Source organism: Acinonyx jubatus, chromosome D4 (assembly GCF_027475565.1).
Source record: "Acinonyx jubatus isolate Ajub_Pintada_27869175 chromosome D4, VMU_Ajub_asm_v1.0, whole genome shotgun sequence".
NCBI lineage: Eukaryota > Metazoa > Chordata > Mammalia > Carnivora > Felidae > Acinonyx > Acinonyx jubatus.
The window spans coordinates 81,288,674-81,308,096 of NC_069391.1; the positions used below are offsets into that span (position 1 = coordinate 81,288,674).

At 44.1% G+C, this 19,423-nt stretch overlaps 1 protein-coding gene and 1 long non-coding RNA gene across 5 annotated transcripts in view; one reads left to right on the forward strand and one right to left on the reverse strand.

The window, feature by feature from the left end:
• Positions 1 to 19,423, reverse strand: part of ENTREP1 (endosomal transmembrane epsin interactor 1) — a 116,299-nt gene that overhangs the window by 63,657 nt on the left and 33,219 nt on the right. The window contains exon 1 of one of the 3 annotated variants that reach the window (XM_015083988.3): positions 2,687 to 2,719. The exons of 1 other annotated variant lie outside the window; for it this stretch is intronic. In XM_015083988.3, coding sequence (XP_014939474.1) covers positions 2,687 to 2,704 — 18 coding nt within the window. In that variant the 5' untranslated portion in view covers positions 2,705 to 2,719. Of the gene's footprint in view, positions 1 to 1,507; positions 2,029 to 2,686; positions 2,720 to 19,423 lie in introns of those variants that run through there. One more of the 3 variants, XM_053205292.1, reaches the window with a different exon arrangement.
• On the forward strand, positions 1,781 to 12,385 carry LOC106985803 (uncharacterized). 2 transcript variants are annotated; one of them, XR_003414562.2, is made up of 4 exons: positions 1,786 to 3,954; positions 4,124 to 4,279; positions 7,642 to 8,602; positions 8,691 to 12,385. It is a non-coding gene; the product is annotated as an uncharacterized LOC106985803 (long non-coding RNA). The 2 variants fall into 2 exon arrangements; XR_008291268.1 differs by having other exon boundaries at positions 1,781 to 4,279.

The window sequence follows — 19,423 nt, forward strand, 5'->3', positions numbered from 1 at the left end:
ATTTGGCTGACTTTAGTCTGGTGAATGGACTAGGGAGCATAATGAATCTAATCCCTACCCTGTTGTTTTAAAAAAGACTCAGGAAGGCCACAGGGAGAGCCCAATAGCAGGTCCAGGAGGGTGGGATTCCTCTCACATGAGGCACAGAGCATGAACTCTGGCTACCACAGCATGGGCTGATCCAACGTAAGACCATCCAGCGTCAAAGTATTTCCAAAGGAGAGCAAATTGGCATCGGCTTAAGTATAAAATGTCAGGCAGGGCTCAGGGTACTTAATATTCTTAATGTTCTCATTCAAACAATTACTTTGGGTTCAATTAGTTCTCCCTATAGTCTTAAAATTTGGCCTTGAATCTGGGTGTGTGGGGACTGCAGAAGGACGATTTTATCAGCACATACATTCCTTGCAGATCTTAATCAAACTATTGGCACTCCCAGACTTAGACTGACTTCCTCCATAAAAAAGGTCGTTTACTTTCAAGTACCCATCTTCTACAATCATTCCACAAAGACCTATTTCCAAGTCTCTCAACCCCCAGCAAGCCTCAGGAGGACGTACGCCTTAGAAGCTGTGACATTTTAGGAGGCAGGGGTGAGGGGCCTCCTGGAGTCCAAACACAGTGGAGGCAGCACCTTCTCCAGGGGATGGGCACCTTTTTCTCCACATCAGCCTTCCCCATTGGAGGAAATAGGGCCAGGTCACTGAAGGGGGTCGGGTATCTCCAGTGAGCTGCCCCCTGCTCCTGGGGCTTTGGGGAGCTCATGCATAATGACCATTTGGGTTCTTGAGAACTAAATTCTGTGCAGCAGCCTGCCTGGCTCCAAAAATCAAGTAGCGGCCTCCTTTAATGACCAGGTACAAGTATGTTTGCACACACCCTGTCATTACCTCCTGAGCTTGTCCCCAAATAGAGTGGAGCCATACTACACAAGATACATTTCACATTTACATGTGTCTTAAAGTGGAATAAAATAAATGACGTGCCCCAAGTCAAGCTGTCACTTCAATCACCCCACAAGTACACCTACTATGTGCCAGGCACTGTTGATGCCTCAATGGAGAAAAGAGATCAAATGCCCGGCCTCCCTGCGCAGACACGGTCAGTGAAGTAAATACTCAATGGCCCAAAGTTGAATCATTTTCTCCTACTTTCCTATCTTCCACCCCCATTCTTCCACTCTCCCGGAGCTGGAAGTCTATTGTATTCTAGTAACTTGCCAGGAACAACACAATCCTTCAGCTGTGAGGTACGGAACACTGTCCAAGTGCATCCCAAGTCACCCTTGAGCTGCTCTCCGTTTGAGCCTTTGTTTTTCCCCCAGCCTCAACGCCTCCAAAAACTTCAATTGGCCCAAAGGACCGTGTTCCCCAACCACAGCCCTCGGGGGTGGGGAGCCAGTCCTGGGGCAGCGGAGGGGACCGGCCGGAGGTCCCTGCTCCCCCACCCACCCACCGCCGCCCCCGGTGGGCCCTGTCCAGGCGAGCGGGGCACGCGCGGCACTCACCGAGGAGCCGGCCCAGAACGGACACGAGTTCTTCACCTGCGGGGAGCTGCTCAGCGACAGCGCCCCGAAGCTCAGTGCCACCATGCAACAGCCCAGGATCAGCTGCAGCAGCCCGAGCGACAGGAGCGGGCGAGCGGGCAGCAGCGCCGAGCCCGGGGCGGCGGCGGCGGCGGCGGCGGCCCGGCGGGAGGAGAGCGCGGGCGGAGCCGCCAGCACCCCGGCGGCGGCGGCGGCGCCCGCGCAGCGAGGCCGCGCGGGGGGCTGCAGCGCCGCCCGGGGCCAGCGCGGCCGCAGCGGGGGCAGCGGCGGCTCCTGCGCGGCGGCGGCCCCGGCGCCCGGGCCCCCGGCCTGCGGCCCGCCCGAGAGCCCGGCCACAGGGCAGCAGGAGCCCGGGAGCACCACGGGCAGGGACATGGACCGGCGGGGAAGGGAGCGGCCGGCGGCGGCGGCGAGGGGGGACGCGGCGCGGAGCGGCGGGCGCCGCGCACTGGGCACCGCGGGCGGACCCCGAGGCCGAGGGGGAGGGTAGGAAATGAGCACGGCCCAACCACTTGCTGCCGCCGCCGCCGCCGCTGCCCCGGCTCCCGCCGGCCGCACCCACCTGCCACCCGGGCGTCCGCCTCCCGCCGGCCGCGGGCGCGCCCTCGCTCTCACCCACACACGCCCGCGCCGCGCGGCTGCTGCCGGCTCCGCGGCACCGCCGAACGCCCCGCTCCCCGGCGTCCGGGAAAGGCGCCCGGCCCCAAGTTTTTAAGGGAGTCGCTCGGGCTAGGAGAGACCTCGCAGTCTGGGCGCGTAGGAGCCGGTGGCGGAGGATCTAACACGCTGTCCCCCACGCGCTGAGCTGGGGCTGGGCAGAGGCGCGGAAGAAGCGCCGCGGACCCTCGCCCCCTTCCAGTCCAGCCAAGAGAGACCCACTGGCCAGCGTAACGCAAAGGGAGCCCGGCTTTAAACTTTTTCCCCCTCCTGAGGGGGGGGAAGGCAGGAGGAGGGGTTGTGGGTGACTTGGTGGGAAAAGTCTAAGCCTCAGGGCTTCGGGGAAGGACGAGGCAGAGCGAAGTCACCACTCGCGTGAGGCTTCCGGGCGCTGACACTGCGCGTGGAAGGAGGGGGGAGGGGCGGGCGAGGAGGGGTGCGTTCCTGGCACCAGGGTAAGAGCCAGCGTCAGCGTGAGGTTACCTTGGAGGTGTCCAACATCCAGAAAGAACTAACCGGGGGATGGTCTGGCGCGCGGGGCAAAGGTTCCAAGGTGTCCGCCTCTCCTTGACTTGTGCGCTCTATTAGGCAGCATCTGGTGGAACGTAGAATCCCAAACTTCCCGAAGAAATATCCTAATAAAATCCTAATCTGGTTTTTGGTCATTTATAAGGCATATTTAGAGCTTAAAAAAAATGATTAGCCTTTGCAAAAGGATTTTCTCTACGAATACATGCCCTTCTTTCCAAAGATTCTTCTTATGTATTGAAAGTGTTCTTATGCATAATGCCATCATAATAGATTTTTTTTCCGGGTTAAAAACAGGGCAGTGTCGCTTTGCTGCAAGTCAGTCTCTGTATTTGGCAGTTCATTTTGTAAGTAGAGTGAAGGTATTTAACCTCCTGCCCAATAAACCACGAGAAATGTGTATCCGTTTTTATGCGCTGCTTGCAAAAGCTGTATTTATTTTGGTCTTACTTACTTCAACCCACAATGTGATGCACTGCCAATGGGCATGTGTGTTTACATATATACTTTTTGAATTATTCAAGCATCTGTGGTTAATAGTCCCTAGGACTTCTTTTACAAAGTCTCCTTGGAAGTAAACTTCAAACTCCATTTTCTGGAGAAATGGGGAGCTATATTCTATTCTATTTTCGAGAGAGAGAGGGGGAGGGGCAGAGGGAGAAACAGAGAGAGAGGGAGAGACTCTTAAGCAGGCTTCATGCTCAGTGGGGAGCCTGCCTCTGGGCTTGGTCCCAGGACCCTAGGATCATGACCTGAGCCAAAATCAAGAGTCCCACACTCAACCAACTGAGACACCCAGGCACCCCAGGAACTGTATTTTAAAATAAATGTTTAAAGTATGTTGTTACATGCACTTTAAAAAACATCTTACAGTACATGTTCTTAAATTGCAGGTAATGCTAAAAGTTTGTGTGTTTAGTTTATACCTTTTATTTTACATGCAAGCCTGAAGGTATTTAATTTTTAAGATTCTATTACACCGTGCAATATAAAAAAAAAAAGTCTGAATGAGTCTTGAGAAACTGTCAGCTTAATGAATCTACTCCGATGGTCAATCCTTGACACCTGAAATGTACTATTAAAAATGTATTGTTTCGGTCTGGGAATGTTGGTGCTAGAACTTGGATATCCTCCTTCTCTGCGGATGGTTAATGACTAGAAAGAGAAGAGTTCCAGGGAAGCTGATAACCATCTGTTTCTTGCTGTGGGTGCTGGTTACAAGGGTGAGGTTCATTTTGAGAAAATTCATGTAGTCACACTTTGCATACTTCTCTGCATTTTACACTTAAATACTTTAAAGTATTTCTAAGTACTTTCCCCTTAAATTTTTAAAGTGAATTTCCCTCTACAGGAGTCCTCCCTTATCCACAGTTTCGGTTTCTGTGGTTTCAGTTACCCGCAGTCAACTGCTGTCCAAAGCAGATGATCCTCCTGACAGAGCATCAGAAGGTCACTAGGAGCCTAGCACCAGGTCACAATGCCGACGTCACTCACCTCACTTCTTCTCATCCTGTAGGCATTTTATCTTCTCACATCATCACAAGAAGGGTGAGTATAGTACATTAAGACATTTTGAAAGACGGAGAGACCACATTCACACAGCTTTGCTTTTACTACAGTATATCGTTATAATTGTCCTATTTTATTTTTAGCTATTGTTGCTCTCTTACTGTGCCGAATTTATAAGTAAAACTTTATCATATGTATATATGTAGAGGAATATGTGTGTGTGTGTGTGTGTGTGTGTGTGTGTGTGTGTGTGTACTATCTATCTGTATCACCTATATCTCTATCTGTCTATAGTTTGGCACTGTCTATGGTTTCCAGTGCTCACTAGGGGTGCCTGGACCATATTTCCTGCACATAAAGGGGGGACTACTATACGGAAACAGATGCTAGCATGGGTCATGAAAACCCATAGTTTCAAGCCACTAAACCTTTTCCAAAGCTGCTGATTACGAGTTTTTGTCCTGTAGTTTTCTTTTTTTGTTTTTTGGCCACATTTATAAGCTGTGGGTTTCTTTTTCTGCTTATCATAAACGTGAATCCAAGTGACATTGCCCCAACCTTTAAAGTTACACCAAATACACTCTTCAGTGTTTGGACTTTGGATGTTGTAACCCAAGCTTGACTCTCGGCTTCCTCCAACACTCGCTTACAGTAAGTCCTTAGTGACACCCGACCAAGCTGAGCTGTATATAAGTGAGACCATATAAGGTGATTCAGAGTCATTGGCTTCAGGTGGACTTAAAAAAATAATAAAGTGAAGACTTTAGAAACACAGTGTGGCAATTCTTCTAAAAGTTAAACAGAGTATACACCCAAGAGAAATGAAAATAAAAACTTGTACACAAATAGCATTATTCACCTGCACCGAATGTTAGAAACAACCCAGTTGTGGATGCATGGATAAACAAAATGCGTTAATCCATGAAAATGGAACATTTTTGGCCATAAAAAGGAATACTACAACATGAAGAACCTTGAAAGCATTATGCTAAGTAAAAGAAGCCAGTAACAACAGACCACATATTATATGATTCCATTTGTATGAAATTCCCAGAACACATGAATCCATACAGACAGAAAGTAGATTAACAGTTGCATCAGTGGCAGGGGGTGTGGGGAGAGACTGAATGGGGGGAAGGGTGAGAGATAGAGGTCTGGGGTTACTTTTTGAGGTGATAAAATGTTCTCAAATCGATTGTGGTGAGGATTGTACTCTGCTGTGAAGAGACTAAAAACCACTGAATTGTGCTTTAAATGGGTAAATTGTTTCTCAATAAAGATACACGTAGGGGCACCTGGATGACTCAGTTAAGCGTCTGACTTGGGCGGCTTCACAGAGTGTGGTCCTTGGACCCCAGAACCATTTGGGGAGCCATGTCAATATGCAAGTCTGCGGGCTTCCCTAACACCCATGGAATCCAACAGTCTGGATGAGAGGCCTGGGAACCTGCATTTTAACAAATTCAAAACAACATTGGTGGATGGTACTATTCAGACTCCAGAATATTTACATGGGAATTTTTGTAGGAGAGGGGACTTTGGGTAGCAAATTAGTTGGAAGGGAAGGTAGAGGGTTTGGCTTGAAAACAACCTGAGATGGAAACATGCTGGAGGGAGGGGCTCTGCAGGTCCCCAGCCACACACTGCTGCGCAGGTGACTTGTATGCACAGGGAGGAAGGAGACCACCGTGTTCTAAGGGGAAGGGTACCACATTAGAAGCCAGACTTCCTGAGCTCCAGGCCCTCCTCCACTCTGATCTGGAGCCAGGTCCAAGCTTCTCTAGCTCTCAGTTACTTCATCTGTCAAGTGCAAGTTTGCGATGCTCCATCAGCCTGAGGCAGGGCCATGCAATCAGCTGGAGTCCCTGAGACTTGCACTTTTGAAGTTCAGCCATTCTTATCTCCCCAGTTTCTCAGCTGACCATCAAGACAGCCGGGACCAAGAAAAGCAGATGGGGTGTGGAATGGCTAAACCTGCAGACCCAAAATACCCAGGACCAAACCGGAGATTCATCCTGAACTTTAAGGCCTTGCGTTCCATGTTCTCATATTTTTTCCATGAGGTACAGGATTGCATGAGAATTGTGTCAAGGAAACGGAGAGGCAACTTCAATGATAACTGTTTCCCTTCACAGAGAAAGGGCTGCAGAACAGTTTTTTTTTTTTAATTAAGAGAGCAAGAATAGAAGAAAGCAAGCAACCCTGAACAGTGCTGGCAGGCTGGGCCCCCCATTTTTCTGAAATAATGGAGCAGATTTCTAATGCCACTGGCCTCGAGACAGACTTATTTGTTAAGCCAAAGGGCTGCAGCCGTACTGTTCGCATTGTTGAAGCAAACACTGAAAACTTCCTATGATGCAAATCCCACAAAAGACAATTCAAGTCCACTGCCCTACAATTTATGGCTTATAAATTTCTAGGGTAGATAAGCTACACAGAGAGATGTAATAAAGTGTGTCTCGTAAGAGTGTGTGTGTGTGTGTGTGTGTGTGTGTGTGTGTGTGTGAATGTGTGGGTATGTGAGCATGTGTGAGGGTCTGAGTGTGTGAGAGTGTGTGTGTGCTTGTGTGTGTGAGAGAGAAAGAGAGAGAGAGAGAGAGAGAGAGAGAGAAACCTCGTAATAGCCAAGATTCCTGAAGATTCACATTTCAGTAGAAGTCAAAACTGCAATTCATCTTTGAGCAGAGACTATTCCTTCTGTTCTGGGGAAATCTCTTCAACAGGCCTTTCAGTGATGCAAATGTGAAGCCTAGACCATTTGGAAACAAAGATGTTTAGGAAAGAGCCGTGTAATAACACACATGAGAGGCTGCCTCTGGCCAGTGTGAGCAGTGGTACATAGCCTCCTCCACTAAGGTGCTCTTGGTCTGGGTGCTTCTCAGATTCACCAGGGGAACTTTGAGAATATATACAATTTCAGGGCGCCTGGGTGGCTCAGGCAGTTAAGCTTCTGACTTAGGTCATGATCTTGGCTCAGGTCATGATGTCATGGTTTCTGAGTTTGAGTCCCTCAAGGGGCTCCGTGCTGACAGCTCAGAGCCTGGAGCCTGCTTTGGATTCTGTGTCTCCCTCTCTCTCTCTGCTCCTTCCCTGCTCACACTGTCTCTCTCTCTCTCTCTCTCTCTCTGTCTCTCTCTCTCTCTCTCAGAAATAAACATTTAAAAAATTAATATATATATACATATACATATACATATGTGTGTGTGTGTGTATACACATACATATAATTCACACAGATAATTTGTAAGCCCCCAGTTGTAGAGATATTGACTTGTGAGCTCTGCACTGGGGTAATGCCCATGCAGATATACTAAGTAAAAAGCTCCCCAGAGTTTCTAGATGCCCTCAAATATACCTCTGTGACTGTGTAAGTGGGTGTGTGTGTGTTTTCTTCTTTCCAGCAACCATTCATGGAAGAGAGAATCTCAGGCCCCCCAAAGATTGAGTCAGAGGATGGGCATTACTGCCCAACAAGCTGCAGAAGAGACAATAAAAGGGACTTGGCCTGGGTTCATGTAGACTGAGCTGGACATGCCCCCACGTACTGGGTTTTTCCAGACTGACACACCCTAACTGGAAAATGTACAAAGTCACTGGATCTGCTGTGTCTTAGCCATTGACCTACTGAAGACCACACAGTCACCCCGGGGGCAAGAGGTGGGGTATCCCCAGAAGGAGAAGGCACAACTACTGTCTGCCATCCAGCGGGAGGGCCTTCCCGGGACAGGAAACGAGACCTGAGAAAATGTGGAGCTTAGGTCCAGGAAGAGGAACACCACTTTGCTTGACTGTCCGCCATGACCCAGCTTTGCGCACATTATTTCTAACCCTCGTAGAATAGGTCAGGTCGATCCTTGGCTTCACTGGGCCAGAAAGAAGAAGAAAGGGAAGGGTCATTATTCATCTTTGTGCCTCCTGCACTCATAGTCCCTATTTGCCTTTCAACAGTCCATAAGGATTGCCGAAAAATAGTTTCTCTGCATGAAGTGTTATGATATTAAATCACTCTCCCAGCTCTTCTGAGCCAGTAAACAGCTGCCTTTCTGTTGGTCTGTGCATTTGAAAGTTCTGTGCATCCTGAAAGTTCTATGCATACTTACCAGCACACCTAGTTCTGATTTAACAAATTGGCATCCTGACATAATGTCAGTCTTTTGTGCCAAACTCATTTCTACTTTTGGAGTTTCAAATGTGCTGTTCCCTCTACAAAGAACACTGTTCCATGCCCCCCCTTAGTACCCAACTAAAAATCATACACGTCTCCTGGGACACTTCTGCCCATCCCCAGACTACAAGTTGGAGCTCCTTTGTCCACGAGATCATCCTCAGCATCCCCATGGGCCACCCCAGAGACCACAGGAGGTGAGTCTGCTTTGTGCTTTGTATCACCTTCTGCTTCCCTTCATAGTTTTCCCCACACCATATTGTGATTGCCTGATTTCTTGTCTAGATTCCTGTCTAGACTCCGCATGTTGGACACACCCATATTGTTGAGCGTGGTCAAGACAAGATCTTTTTTGAAACACTGGAAGTTCCTGTTCAGCCCTACCAGCAACTGCTGATAAGAGCATGTAATTCGTTCTACCAATGAAGTGCAGCCATGAGTCCTCCTTGCCTCCTCTCAAAAGCTAAGTCTGTCCAGACCATCTCTGAAGCGCAAGGTTTGGTTAAGAAGGAGTTGGCTGTTTGTTTGTTCAGACCCTTTCCCCCAAAGCTCAAGAGCCCAATATATGTCAGTTTGAATGGAAGAGATGAGCACTGGGTGTTATATGTATGTGATGAATCACTAAATTCTGCTCCTGAAATCACTATTACACTATATGTTAACCAACTTAGATTTAAGCAAAAAAAAAATTTAAATTTTTTAGAAGAAAATAAAACATTTAGAACATTAAAAAGAAAAAGGATTCTTGGATCTACCCCCATAGACACATCAGTCTCTAAAAAATTATTTTTTTAAGTATCTATACCTGCCAGGATTTCTGACTTTAAGTATGTTTTTAATATACTCTTTTATTTTTTTTGTTGCATTGGCTTTATCTTAAATAACAAATGTATTAAGTTATATGTACATCACATGATTATTATTAAATTATTAGTTTAATTATTAAATTAAAAAATGAATGGAAAGAGGTATATATTGCCCACCAGAGATAAGAAACAGTGATGTAACCTGCCAGGACTTTTCTATCTCATGACATTCCGCCAGGCTTGTCCCCATGATGGCAGACTGGACTGTAGATACTCCGGCATCTCATCTTTACAACGTGCAGCCAAGAAAAGGAGAATCCTTCCATCTCTCCAACGACAATGATCCTTAGAAGGATCATGATTAGGGGCTCCTGGCTCAATCGGTTGAGCGTCCAGCTTCGGCTCAGGTCATGATCACGGTTCGTGAGTTCAAGCCCTGCATAGGACTCTGTGCTGACAGCTGGGACCCTGGAGCCAGCTTCAGATTCTGTGTTTCCCTCTCTCTCTGCCCTACCCCTGCTCACTCTTTGTCTCTCTGTCTCTCAAAAATAAACATTGAAAAAAATTAGAAGGATCGTGATTAGTGCAGCATGGCTGGTTTGTTCATTCTTCAACCAATGCCGGAAGCCAGGGCAAATGAGTATTTTAATTGGCTATGCTGGCTCAGAATTCCTACTCTGTGTTTAAGAAGTACAGTCTTCACTGAAAATAAATAAAGGAGAGTGGAATATGCTAGACAAACAAAACCAAAGAGCTTCTACACTGCCTACCACGCCTTGGCGCATCCCATCTGTCTGTCACTTTGGTTTGCCATCAGTCCTGCCTGCAACAGAACCTTCACGCCGCCCCCTTGAGAGTCATCCCCCTGGTCACAGAAGCCCCCAGTACCTCCTGACCCCCAAGAATAAACTAGTATACTGTATTCATTGGACCATTTCACGGCACTCTGGACTTTAGTTTGGAGAAGGGCGGGTCCCAGATGAAAGGAAGATATTTGATACTACTTACATCCATCACTCAATACTATAATAACATCGTGAGCCAGACAGCACACAGTTTCAGAAGAGAGCTCCATATCTGAACATCATCATCTGAGTGAAAAAAGACAGCTCAAGAGGTGAAAGTTCCGTTAAGAAACAAGGGACATGCATGCCTTTTGGAGCACTGCCTTCTAGAATCATAGAGGATTACACCTCAAGGACACTGTAGTCATTCTCTAAGGCAGTGATTCCCCAGCTATAGGTCAAGAACCATTTGGATACCATGTCCTAGGTGAAGACCAAATAAATAAAATCTCATATGGATATTTTTCCAAATGCACACAGGTATGTTCACAGTTGATAAAGAAGCATTTAAAAGCCTTACTGACTTTACCTAAAATTAACAGCTACTAAAATACGCCTGCTATCATGTAATGGTCAGAAATATTTGAACTTGAAAAGAAGCTCAGACAATTCAATTCTTGAGTACAAACCCAAGAAACGTGAGTGTTTATGTCCAACAAAAGACCTGCACAAGAATGATCGTAGCAGCTTGTCTATAAGAACTCCAAACTGGAAAGAACTCAAATGGCCATCAAGAGGAGAACAGAGAAATAAAGTGTGATATTCGTGTGATGGAACACTACCCTGCGATGAAAAACAATTAACTCTTGCGACTCTCAACAACGTGGATAATCTCAAAAACATAACTTTGAGTAAAAGAAAATGGGCATTAAAAAGTTCATCCTGCGTGATTCCTTCTGTATGAATTTAGGAACAGACAACCCTAATGGATGCTGGTAGCAGTCAGATAGTTGTCTGGCAGAGGTTGAGAGCAGTGCATTGGCCCAGGGAGAGACACATCATTTAAAAAGGCTTCAGAGACACTGGAATGTTTTATATCCTGATGTAGATGATGAAGTCTCACATGCATACATAAAAAATTTATCAAGCAATGCATGTAAGATTTGTGTACATTTCTGTACTAAGCTATAATAACCACAACAAAAAAGTCAAGATACATGAAAAAATTGGGAACTCACCCATTTAAAACTAAAAATTAGACTCTAGGGGCACCTACGTGGCTCAGTCAGTTAAGCATCAGACTTCAGCTCAGGTCACAATCTCCCAGCCTGAGTTCAGCCCTGCGTCAGGCTCTGTGCTGACAGCTCAGAGCCTGGAGCCTGCTTCAAATTCTGTGTCCCTCTCTCTCTGCCCTTCTGCTACTCACACTCTGTCTCTCTAGCTCTCAAAAAATAAATCAACATTAAAAACATTTTTTTAATGGGTGCCTGGGTGGCTCAGTCAGTTAAGGGTCTGACTTTGGCTCAGGTCATGATCTCGTGGTTCATGAGTTCGAGCCCCCTGTCAGGCTCTGTGCTGACAGCTTGGAGCCTGGAGCCTGCTTCCAATTCTGTGCCTCCCTCTCTCTCTCTCTCTCTACCCCTCCCCCACTCATGCTCTGTTTCGCTCAAAAAGTAAATAAACATTTTTTTAAAAAATTTTTAATAAAAATTAAATTCTAATTAAAATTTAAAAACAACAATCTGATCTTCCAAGAGGGTTTGACCACTATTGCACATTCAGTAGGAGAACAAAGATTGTCCCTCAGGTCTCCTGATCTCCCAGTCAGAGCTGTTTGTGTTTTGCTACATTGAGGTTCTGCATCTGTTGTACCTGTGAAGGTCACAAATTCTGTTTCAACCTGAGCAGCATGGTGACTTCTAGGTTCTTAGAGTCACTCTCAAACCTGGACACTGTATATGACATAAAGACCCCTGAGACACCCCGATGACTTAGAGGTAGGGTAGTTTGATGAAGGGGCTGTGGATGGCAAATCTAGACATCCTGATCATATTGGCCTCCTTACTGCACCAGGGCCTTTGCACCTGCTGTTCCCTCTATTTGGAATGCTCTTCCCTCAGATATATCTTGAGTCCTCATTTCATTTACTTCTTAGAGAAACAAGCCCACACCACCTTATCAAATGTAATACTTCCTCTCCTCCTTCATTCCCTATCCCCATGGTCTGGATTTCTTCCTGACACTTAGCACCATCTGACATTACGTTGTTGTTCATATCCATGACCATATGACAAATATAAGCAACACAAGGGTGGGAACTTTTTGTTGAATAAGTTTATATTTTCATCTCCTAGAACATGCCTGGTAAAGAGGAATCAATAAACTTTTATTGAATGAATGAATGAATGAATGAATGAAAGGTCTTTGCTTTTTCTCTCACTTACTGTGTGATCTTGAACAAGTCACATCACCTCAATGGGCTTCAGTCTTTTCCATTAACAGAGGTTGGGGAGGGGTGGGTAAGGGAGGGTTTAGACCAGATTATATGCATGGTTCTCTCCAGTTCTAACATGTAATTCTAAATGCTGTCTTCTTAAGGAGCTTTCGTCTCTTTGGAATAGTGATATCCGATTATGAATCACCTCAGTGGGAAAGTACAAAGAAACACATGTGCGTGCGTGTGTGTGTGTGTGTGTGTGTGGTTGTGTAAATAAATGAAGCTGAAAGAGAACCCAGGGCCCTGAAGGCCTGGTGTCAGGCTACCTGCCACTTGAATATCAGGTGTCCCACTCAATGTGGCTATGTGATCTGTCAGCCTCAGAAGTTAGCCCCAGAGAGCAGGAGGTGTGCCCCTCTTCGCTGGAGGGGATGACTAGGGTGCGCTTGGCTATGACAGACCTCTGAGGAGACTGACGTATCTAACAACCAACCAAACCACCTTTGCTGCGATTGGGTAGGTCAATGGGGGTGGGGGCAGGGGCAGGGAGTGGGGAACAGTGGTTCATGGTTTCCAGTGTTCTTGAAAGTGTGGATGGATGCAGTCTGGCGAAAACCTTCGAGGACCTTGGAGGCCACCAGCTACATACCTTATAAACGGAGACCCTACTGGCAACATGAAGTGGAGGGGTGGACGCTGAGAAATGATGAGTACGCTTAACCAGAGGTGAATCTGAAATGGCTCCAGAAAGCAGTGTGCTGTGGAGCCACGGTGCAGCATATGAAGAGTCAGAGAGAACGAGAAGACAGATGTCTCCCGTTTGTGTAAATCTTCTACTCACATCATCTCATATAACACACCAACAAACCATGCCAGACAGTTAAGTTTTACTCAGAGATGAAAATCTTGAGGCTCAGAGACAGAGAGTGACTTCCTTAGAGTCAAACCACAAAGCCAAAGCAAAGACCTAGGGCTTCCGACTTCTGATCCAGTTTCTTCCCCATATACCACAGCAGTATTCTGTGCACAACTTTACTTGTGATTCAGGAAAGCGTGGGAGAAGGCCCTCAAATGGCTGAAGTAAACAAGACATTGTAGGGGCCAAGGGCAGGCCACTCTAAGATGGGCCACTCTGGCATACTGATTATTTTAAATAAAAATTAATTTAAGAGATAGTCTATGCAAGAAGCACACTCAGACCTTCCTCTGTTCCTCTGAAAACAAGAAATAAATCTTCCACATGGAAGTTACCCTCCCTGTACCAGGAGGTAAAGAGACCTCCTTATCACAAGAGATAGGAAATTTAGAACCAAGAGGGTTGTACAAATAACCCTTGTTACTTACTAATTTACTATCCCAGCCCAAACTCTGCTTAGAATTTCTTACTCATTGGAGGCACCTGGGTGGCTCAGTCAGTTAGGCATCCGACTTCGGCTCAGGTCATGATCTCACAGCTCTTGAGTTCCAGCCCCGTGTCAGGCTCTATGCTGATAGCTCAGAGCCTGGAGCCTGTTTCAGATTCTGTCTTCCTCTCTCTTTCTGCCCCTCCCCTGGTTGTTCTCTCTCTCTCTCTCTCTCTCAAAGATAAATAAACATGTAAAAAAATAATTTCTTACTAATTGAAGCTCCCAAAGTTTTCTTTGTCCTGTCAATTCTTCACAGATTTATTGTCTCTTTGTCAGAAAAGTATAAAAATCACCTGCCTTGAACATTTCTTTAGGTTTCAATTTCATTATCGGGCCTCACTGCACATGCAGCCAAGCTTTTTCTTTTCTCCTGTTAATCCACTTCATGTAAAATTTAATCCCTGGTCCAGCTGTAAGAACTTAAATAGTAGAGAAAGAATTTTTCCTTCCCTTCAACATTTTCAATTCTGCCTGCCTGTCCCCATTTCTAAGGACTACCCTTTGTCCTATTCCAACCACACGGTCCCAGACAGGGCTGCCATATTCTTGCCTGACGCCATCCCTCACCTGGAGACTGGGTCTAGAACAGGTACCTGACATGGGTGGGTCCCTCTAGCTCTTTCCCTTTGGTCAACAATCCATTGGTACATTTCGATAAAATGATTCCCTCATTGTAACTGCAGAGCAGACAAATCCATAAGAATTGTGCAAATAAAAAAGTAGGATATCAGGATGCCTGGGTGACTCAGTGGGCTAAGAGTTCGGCTCAGGTCATGATCTCATGGTTCATGTGATTGAGTCCCATGCACTGTTGTGATTCTCTCCTGCCCTCTCTCTCTGCCTCTCCCCTGCTCTCTTTCTCTCTGTCTCTCGTCCTCTCACAAAATAAATAAATAAACATTAAAAAAACAAATAGGATATTCTTTGTAATATTTCCTTAAAAAGAGGTTTAACCAACTTCAGCATCTAAGAGAAAGAAGCCAGTCACAAGAAATCACGTATTCTGTGATTACATTTGTATGAAATGCTCAGAAAAAGAAAACTGATAGAGACAGAAAGTAGACTAGTGGTTGCTTAGGGCTGGGGGGAGTGGGCGTATAGGTAAAAGGTATGAGGTTTCTTTTTGAGATGATAAATTGTTCTAAAACTGTGGTGATGGTTCACATATCTGTGAATACACTAAAACTACTGAATGATACACTTTTATTAAATGGGTAAATTACACAGTATGTAAACTATATCTCAATGAGGCTGTTAGAAAAAGCCATTCCTGATTTTTTAAATCGCTTAATAAAATAAATGGCATAATTTCTTAACATTGTATCTATCCCAAGTCATCACCAAGAACATATAAGACAGTTTCATTAAATTGAGAAACAAGTTAAGAATGCCTGTGTTCTCATGTATCCCAATGTTTACAGCAGCACTATCAACAACAGCCAAAGCAAAAGAAGAAGAAGAAGAAGAAGAAGAAGAAGAAGAAGAATGTCTGCATTCTCAGGGTGACTGAGTGGCTCAGGTGATTAAGCATCCAACTCTTGATTTTGGTGCAGGTCATGATCTCATAGTTTGTGAGGTTGAGCCCCACATCTGGCTGTTCACTGGCAGCGTTGAGCCTGCTTGGGATTCTCTCTCTCTCTCTCTCTCTCTCTCTCTCTCTCTTTGTCCCTCCCCTGCTTGCTCGATCTCTCTCAAAATAAATAAACTTAAAAATATAAACCGCAATTTCTTTATCCATTCATCAGTTGTACTACGTGGCAATGAGAAAGAATGAAATATGGCCCTTTGTAGCAACATGGATGGAACTGGAGAGTGTGATGCTAAGTGAAATAAGCCATACAGAGAAAGACAGACACCATATGTTTTCACTCTTAGGTGGATCCTGAGAAACTTAACAGATACCCATGGGGGAGGGGAAGGAAAAAAAATAAAAAAGGAGGTTAGAGTGGGAGAGAGCCAAAGCATAAGAGACTCTTAAAAACTGTGAACAAACTGAGGGTTGATGGGGGGTGGGAGGGAGGGGAGGGTGGGCGATGGGTATTGAGGAGGGCACCTTTTGGGATGAGCACTGGGTGTTGTATGGAAACCAATTTCACAATAAACTTCATATATTGAAAAAAAAATGAAATAAAATAACACTCTAAAAAAAATAAACTTAAAAATAAAAAAGAATGTCTGTGTTCTCCACTTGAAAGGCTGTTCTAAGCTTCCTAGCTAAGGAATGACAAATGTTTGAAAGGATAATAATTATAATTTAAATAAATGACTTATACCTGAAAAAAAGCAGGGTAACCCTAAATATCTGGAACATGAAAGAATTAAAAAAATACATCAAATGCAAATATATTTCAAGTGCAATTAAAAAGTATTTAAGTAGCAAAGCCTCCCATCAGTTTCAAAGTTGGATGGGGGGCAGGGCGGGGGGAAAATACTCTTTATACTAAAATCAGACAGATGCAAATCCGGTCAAGTGACCAAGTAGGGTACTTGCACATTTTGTGAGCAGGCAGACACTCAAGTGTTTGGATAAAATGAATTAGCTAGTGGTCTACACAAGCCACGCTTCTTTTTTTTTTTTTAAGTTTTAAGGTCATGTCACAGGCAACCTCAACATGGCAGTGGTGTTGACAAGATGAAATGTACTGGGTGTCTGCACCAGCAGGTCTGACGCTGGCCTCAATTTCTAGTTTTAAGTAATCTCAATTAACTGAGATGGTACCAAGTCTCATCTGACTTAAGATACCATCATTTTACATATCACTCAGAAAGACTAACTGTTGCCAAATAAGGTGCCATTGACTATAAGACCCAATTTCAGAAATGTTAAAATGGGAAGGGAAAAAAAAAAGTATATCTTAATTAGATGAAATTTTTTTAGTGAGTGCACATCTTTCACCCTGGGAAATTTTATAATTACATATTCAGAGCTCTCTGGAATTCTGTTAGTATTCCTTAGTCAGTGCCAGGTCTGGAAAGGTTTAAAATTTAAGCATTAAAAATGTTAAGGGGCTCAAAACCATGGTGTTTGTATTTTGATGTTTAGAGAAACTCTATTCATATCTGATACCTTGTATATTTGTAGCATTGAAAAGAATTTGATCTCTAAGAGTGACAGCCTCATAACTCCAGTTTAAAATGTACAGTTAAGGGCCTCTGGGTCGCTCAGTTCATTGAGCATCCAACTCTTGATTTTGGTTCAGGTCATGATCCCATGGTCACAGGGTCAAGCCCCACAATGCTGAGTGTGGAGCCTGCTTGGGATTCTCTCTCTTTCTCTCCCTCTGCCCCTCTCCCCAGCTCATACTCCCTCTCTTAAAAAAAAAAAAACACAATTGCATATATATATATATATATATATATATATATGCAATTGAGTAACTAAGACAAGATGTTCTATTGAAATCCCACCAAGTTCGTGTACAGCACTGAGACATATAAGAGAAGTTTAGGTAGGTTTCCTTTACTTATAACATTAATTTATTGCATTTATAGGAGTTATTTAAGCCTTCAGGAAGATTTGTTTGTTGGGCTAAGCAATTAAAATACTTATGAAGAAAATAAAATATTAAGTGGATAAAAGATGTTTGAAATGTTGAAGCAGTTTAATGAACTGACTTTTTAAACAGATAGTAATGATAATTATTAATTTAATTTAATTTAATAATAAAGTAATATTTAAATATCCCTTGAAAAGTGATTGTTAACAACTGCTAGATTTATAAATAGAATTAAAAGTGTTGTAAAAGCTAGAGCCATCACAAACTGAAAGCAACTTGTTTCCACCAAAAGTAAACTTGTAAGGACTATTTTCCACAAATAAAAACTATCCTCAATGTAACCAGAAGCTTCATGAACTGTCCAAAGAGGCACATGACCCTAATTGGCCAATCAGACATCCTCCCTAGAATTTTTTTTCAAACTGGAGCTGGAAACAAGGGTCTTCGTGGGGGTGTAGATTTGGAGTCCAGGGTCTTGTGAGACTCCTGTAGTCTTGCGTTGGGCAATGTGGAGGAGCCCAGCCTGTTTGGAGAAAGAAAGCTAGGGGCAAAGAGATTGAGAAATAAGACCTAAAGAAAGAGAGAGAGAGAAGGTGTCCTGGTGGCACTCAAGTTTCAGTCCAGGTCCCAGCTGTTCCCAGGTCCAGCTTCACTTCACACTTCCTGCCCTGGGGCTATTCAACATTTCCTTCAATTAAATGAGATAACCTCATTATCGTTCCTGCAAAATCTCCTTTTCTGACTACTTGGATTTGCATTTCTGCCTCTGGCAACACAAACATTTCTATATTTCCACTGAACTTTGATAAATTCAGGTAAGAGCTATATATCAGGAATACCTCAGCTCACACGGGAAGACTTTGGTCATAGTTAATATCATCAAGTTGTTAATGATAAACTACGTAGGGAAATTCTGCCATAAAAAGCTTATATTTAAGCTGCTCGTCATTTATGGAATGGTATGCCTGCAATACACAAACATTAGCTCAGAAGCATAAATGTAAGAACAAAAACCATAAAATCCCTAGAAGAAAACACAGGAGTAAATCTTTGTGACCTTGGGTTAGGCAATGGTTTTTTAGATATGACACCAAAAGCAAATGCAATGAAAGAAAAAAAATAGATGAATTGGAAACTTTTGTGCTTCAAACGACACCATGAAGAAAATGAAAATGCAATTCACAGAATGACAGAAAGTTATTGCAAATAATGTGTCTGATAAAGGATTTATATGCTAAAGAACTCTTGCAACGCAAAAATAAAAATACAACTAACCCAATTTAAAAACAGGCAAAGAACTAGAATAGACATTTCTCCAAAGAGGATATATAAATGGCCAATAAGCACAAGAAAAGATGCTCAACATTATTAGTCATGGGGGGGGGAAACATAATGAGATACCACTTCACACCCACCAGGATGGCTAGAATAAAAAAGACAAATGGGGCGCCTGGGTGGCTCAGTCTGTTGAATGTCCTACTCTTGATTTCAGCTCAGGTCAGGATCCCAGTGTCATGGGATCGAGGCCCATGTGGGGCTCTGTGCTAAGCATGGAGCCTGCTTAAGATTCTCTCTCTCTCCCTCTGCCCCCTCCCCTACTTGTGCTCTCTCAAAACACACACACACACACACACACACACACACACACACACACACAGATAATAACAAGTGTTGGAGAGAATGTGAAGAAATTAGAACCCTTGCTCATGGGTGGTAGGAGTATAAAATGGTGAAGCCCATGGAACATTCTCCAGGAGAGATCATTTGTTGAGCCACAAAACAAATCTTAACGAGTTTAAGAAGCCTGAAATCAACCATATCAAGTATTAATTCTAACCACAATATGAAACTGGAAATCAGTAACAGTAGAAAAATTCACAAGTATGTCAAAATTAAATAACACATTCCTAAACAACTAATTGATGAAAGAATAAATCAAAAGGGAGATCAAAAAGCATCAGGAGACAAATGAAAATTGAAATTGGATATCCATATGCAAAAAAATGAAATTGTATCCTGATATACCATACACAAAAATTAACGCAAAATGGTAGAATGACTTACATATAAAACCTGAAACCATAAAA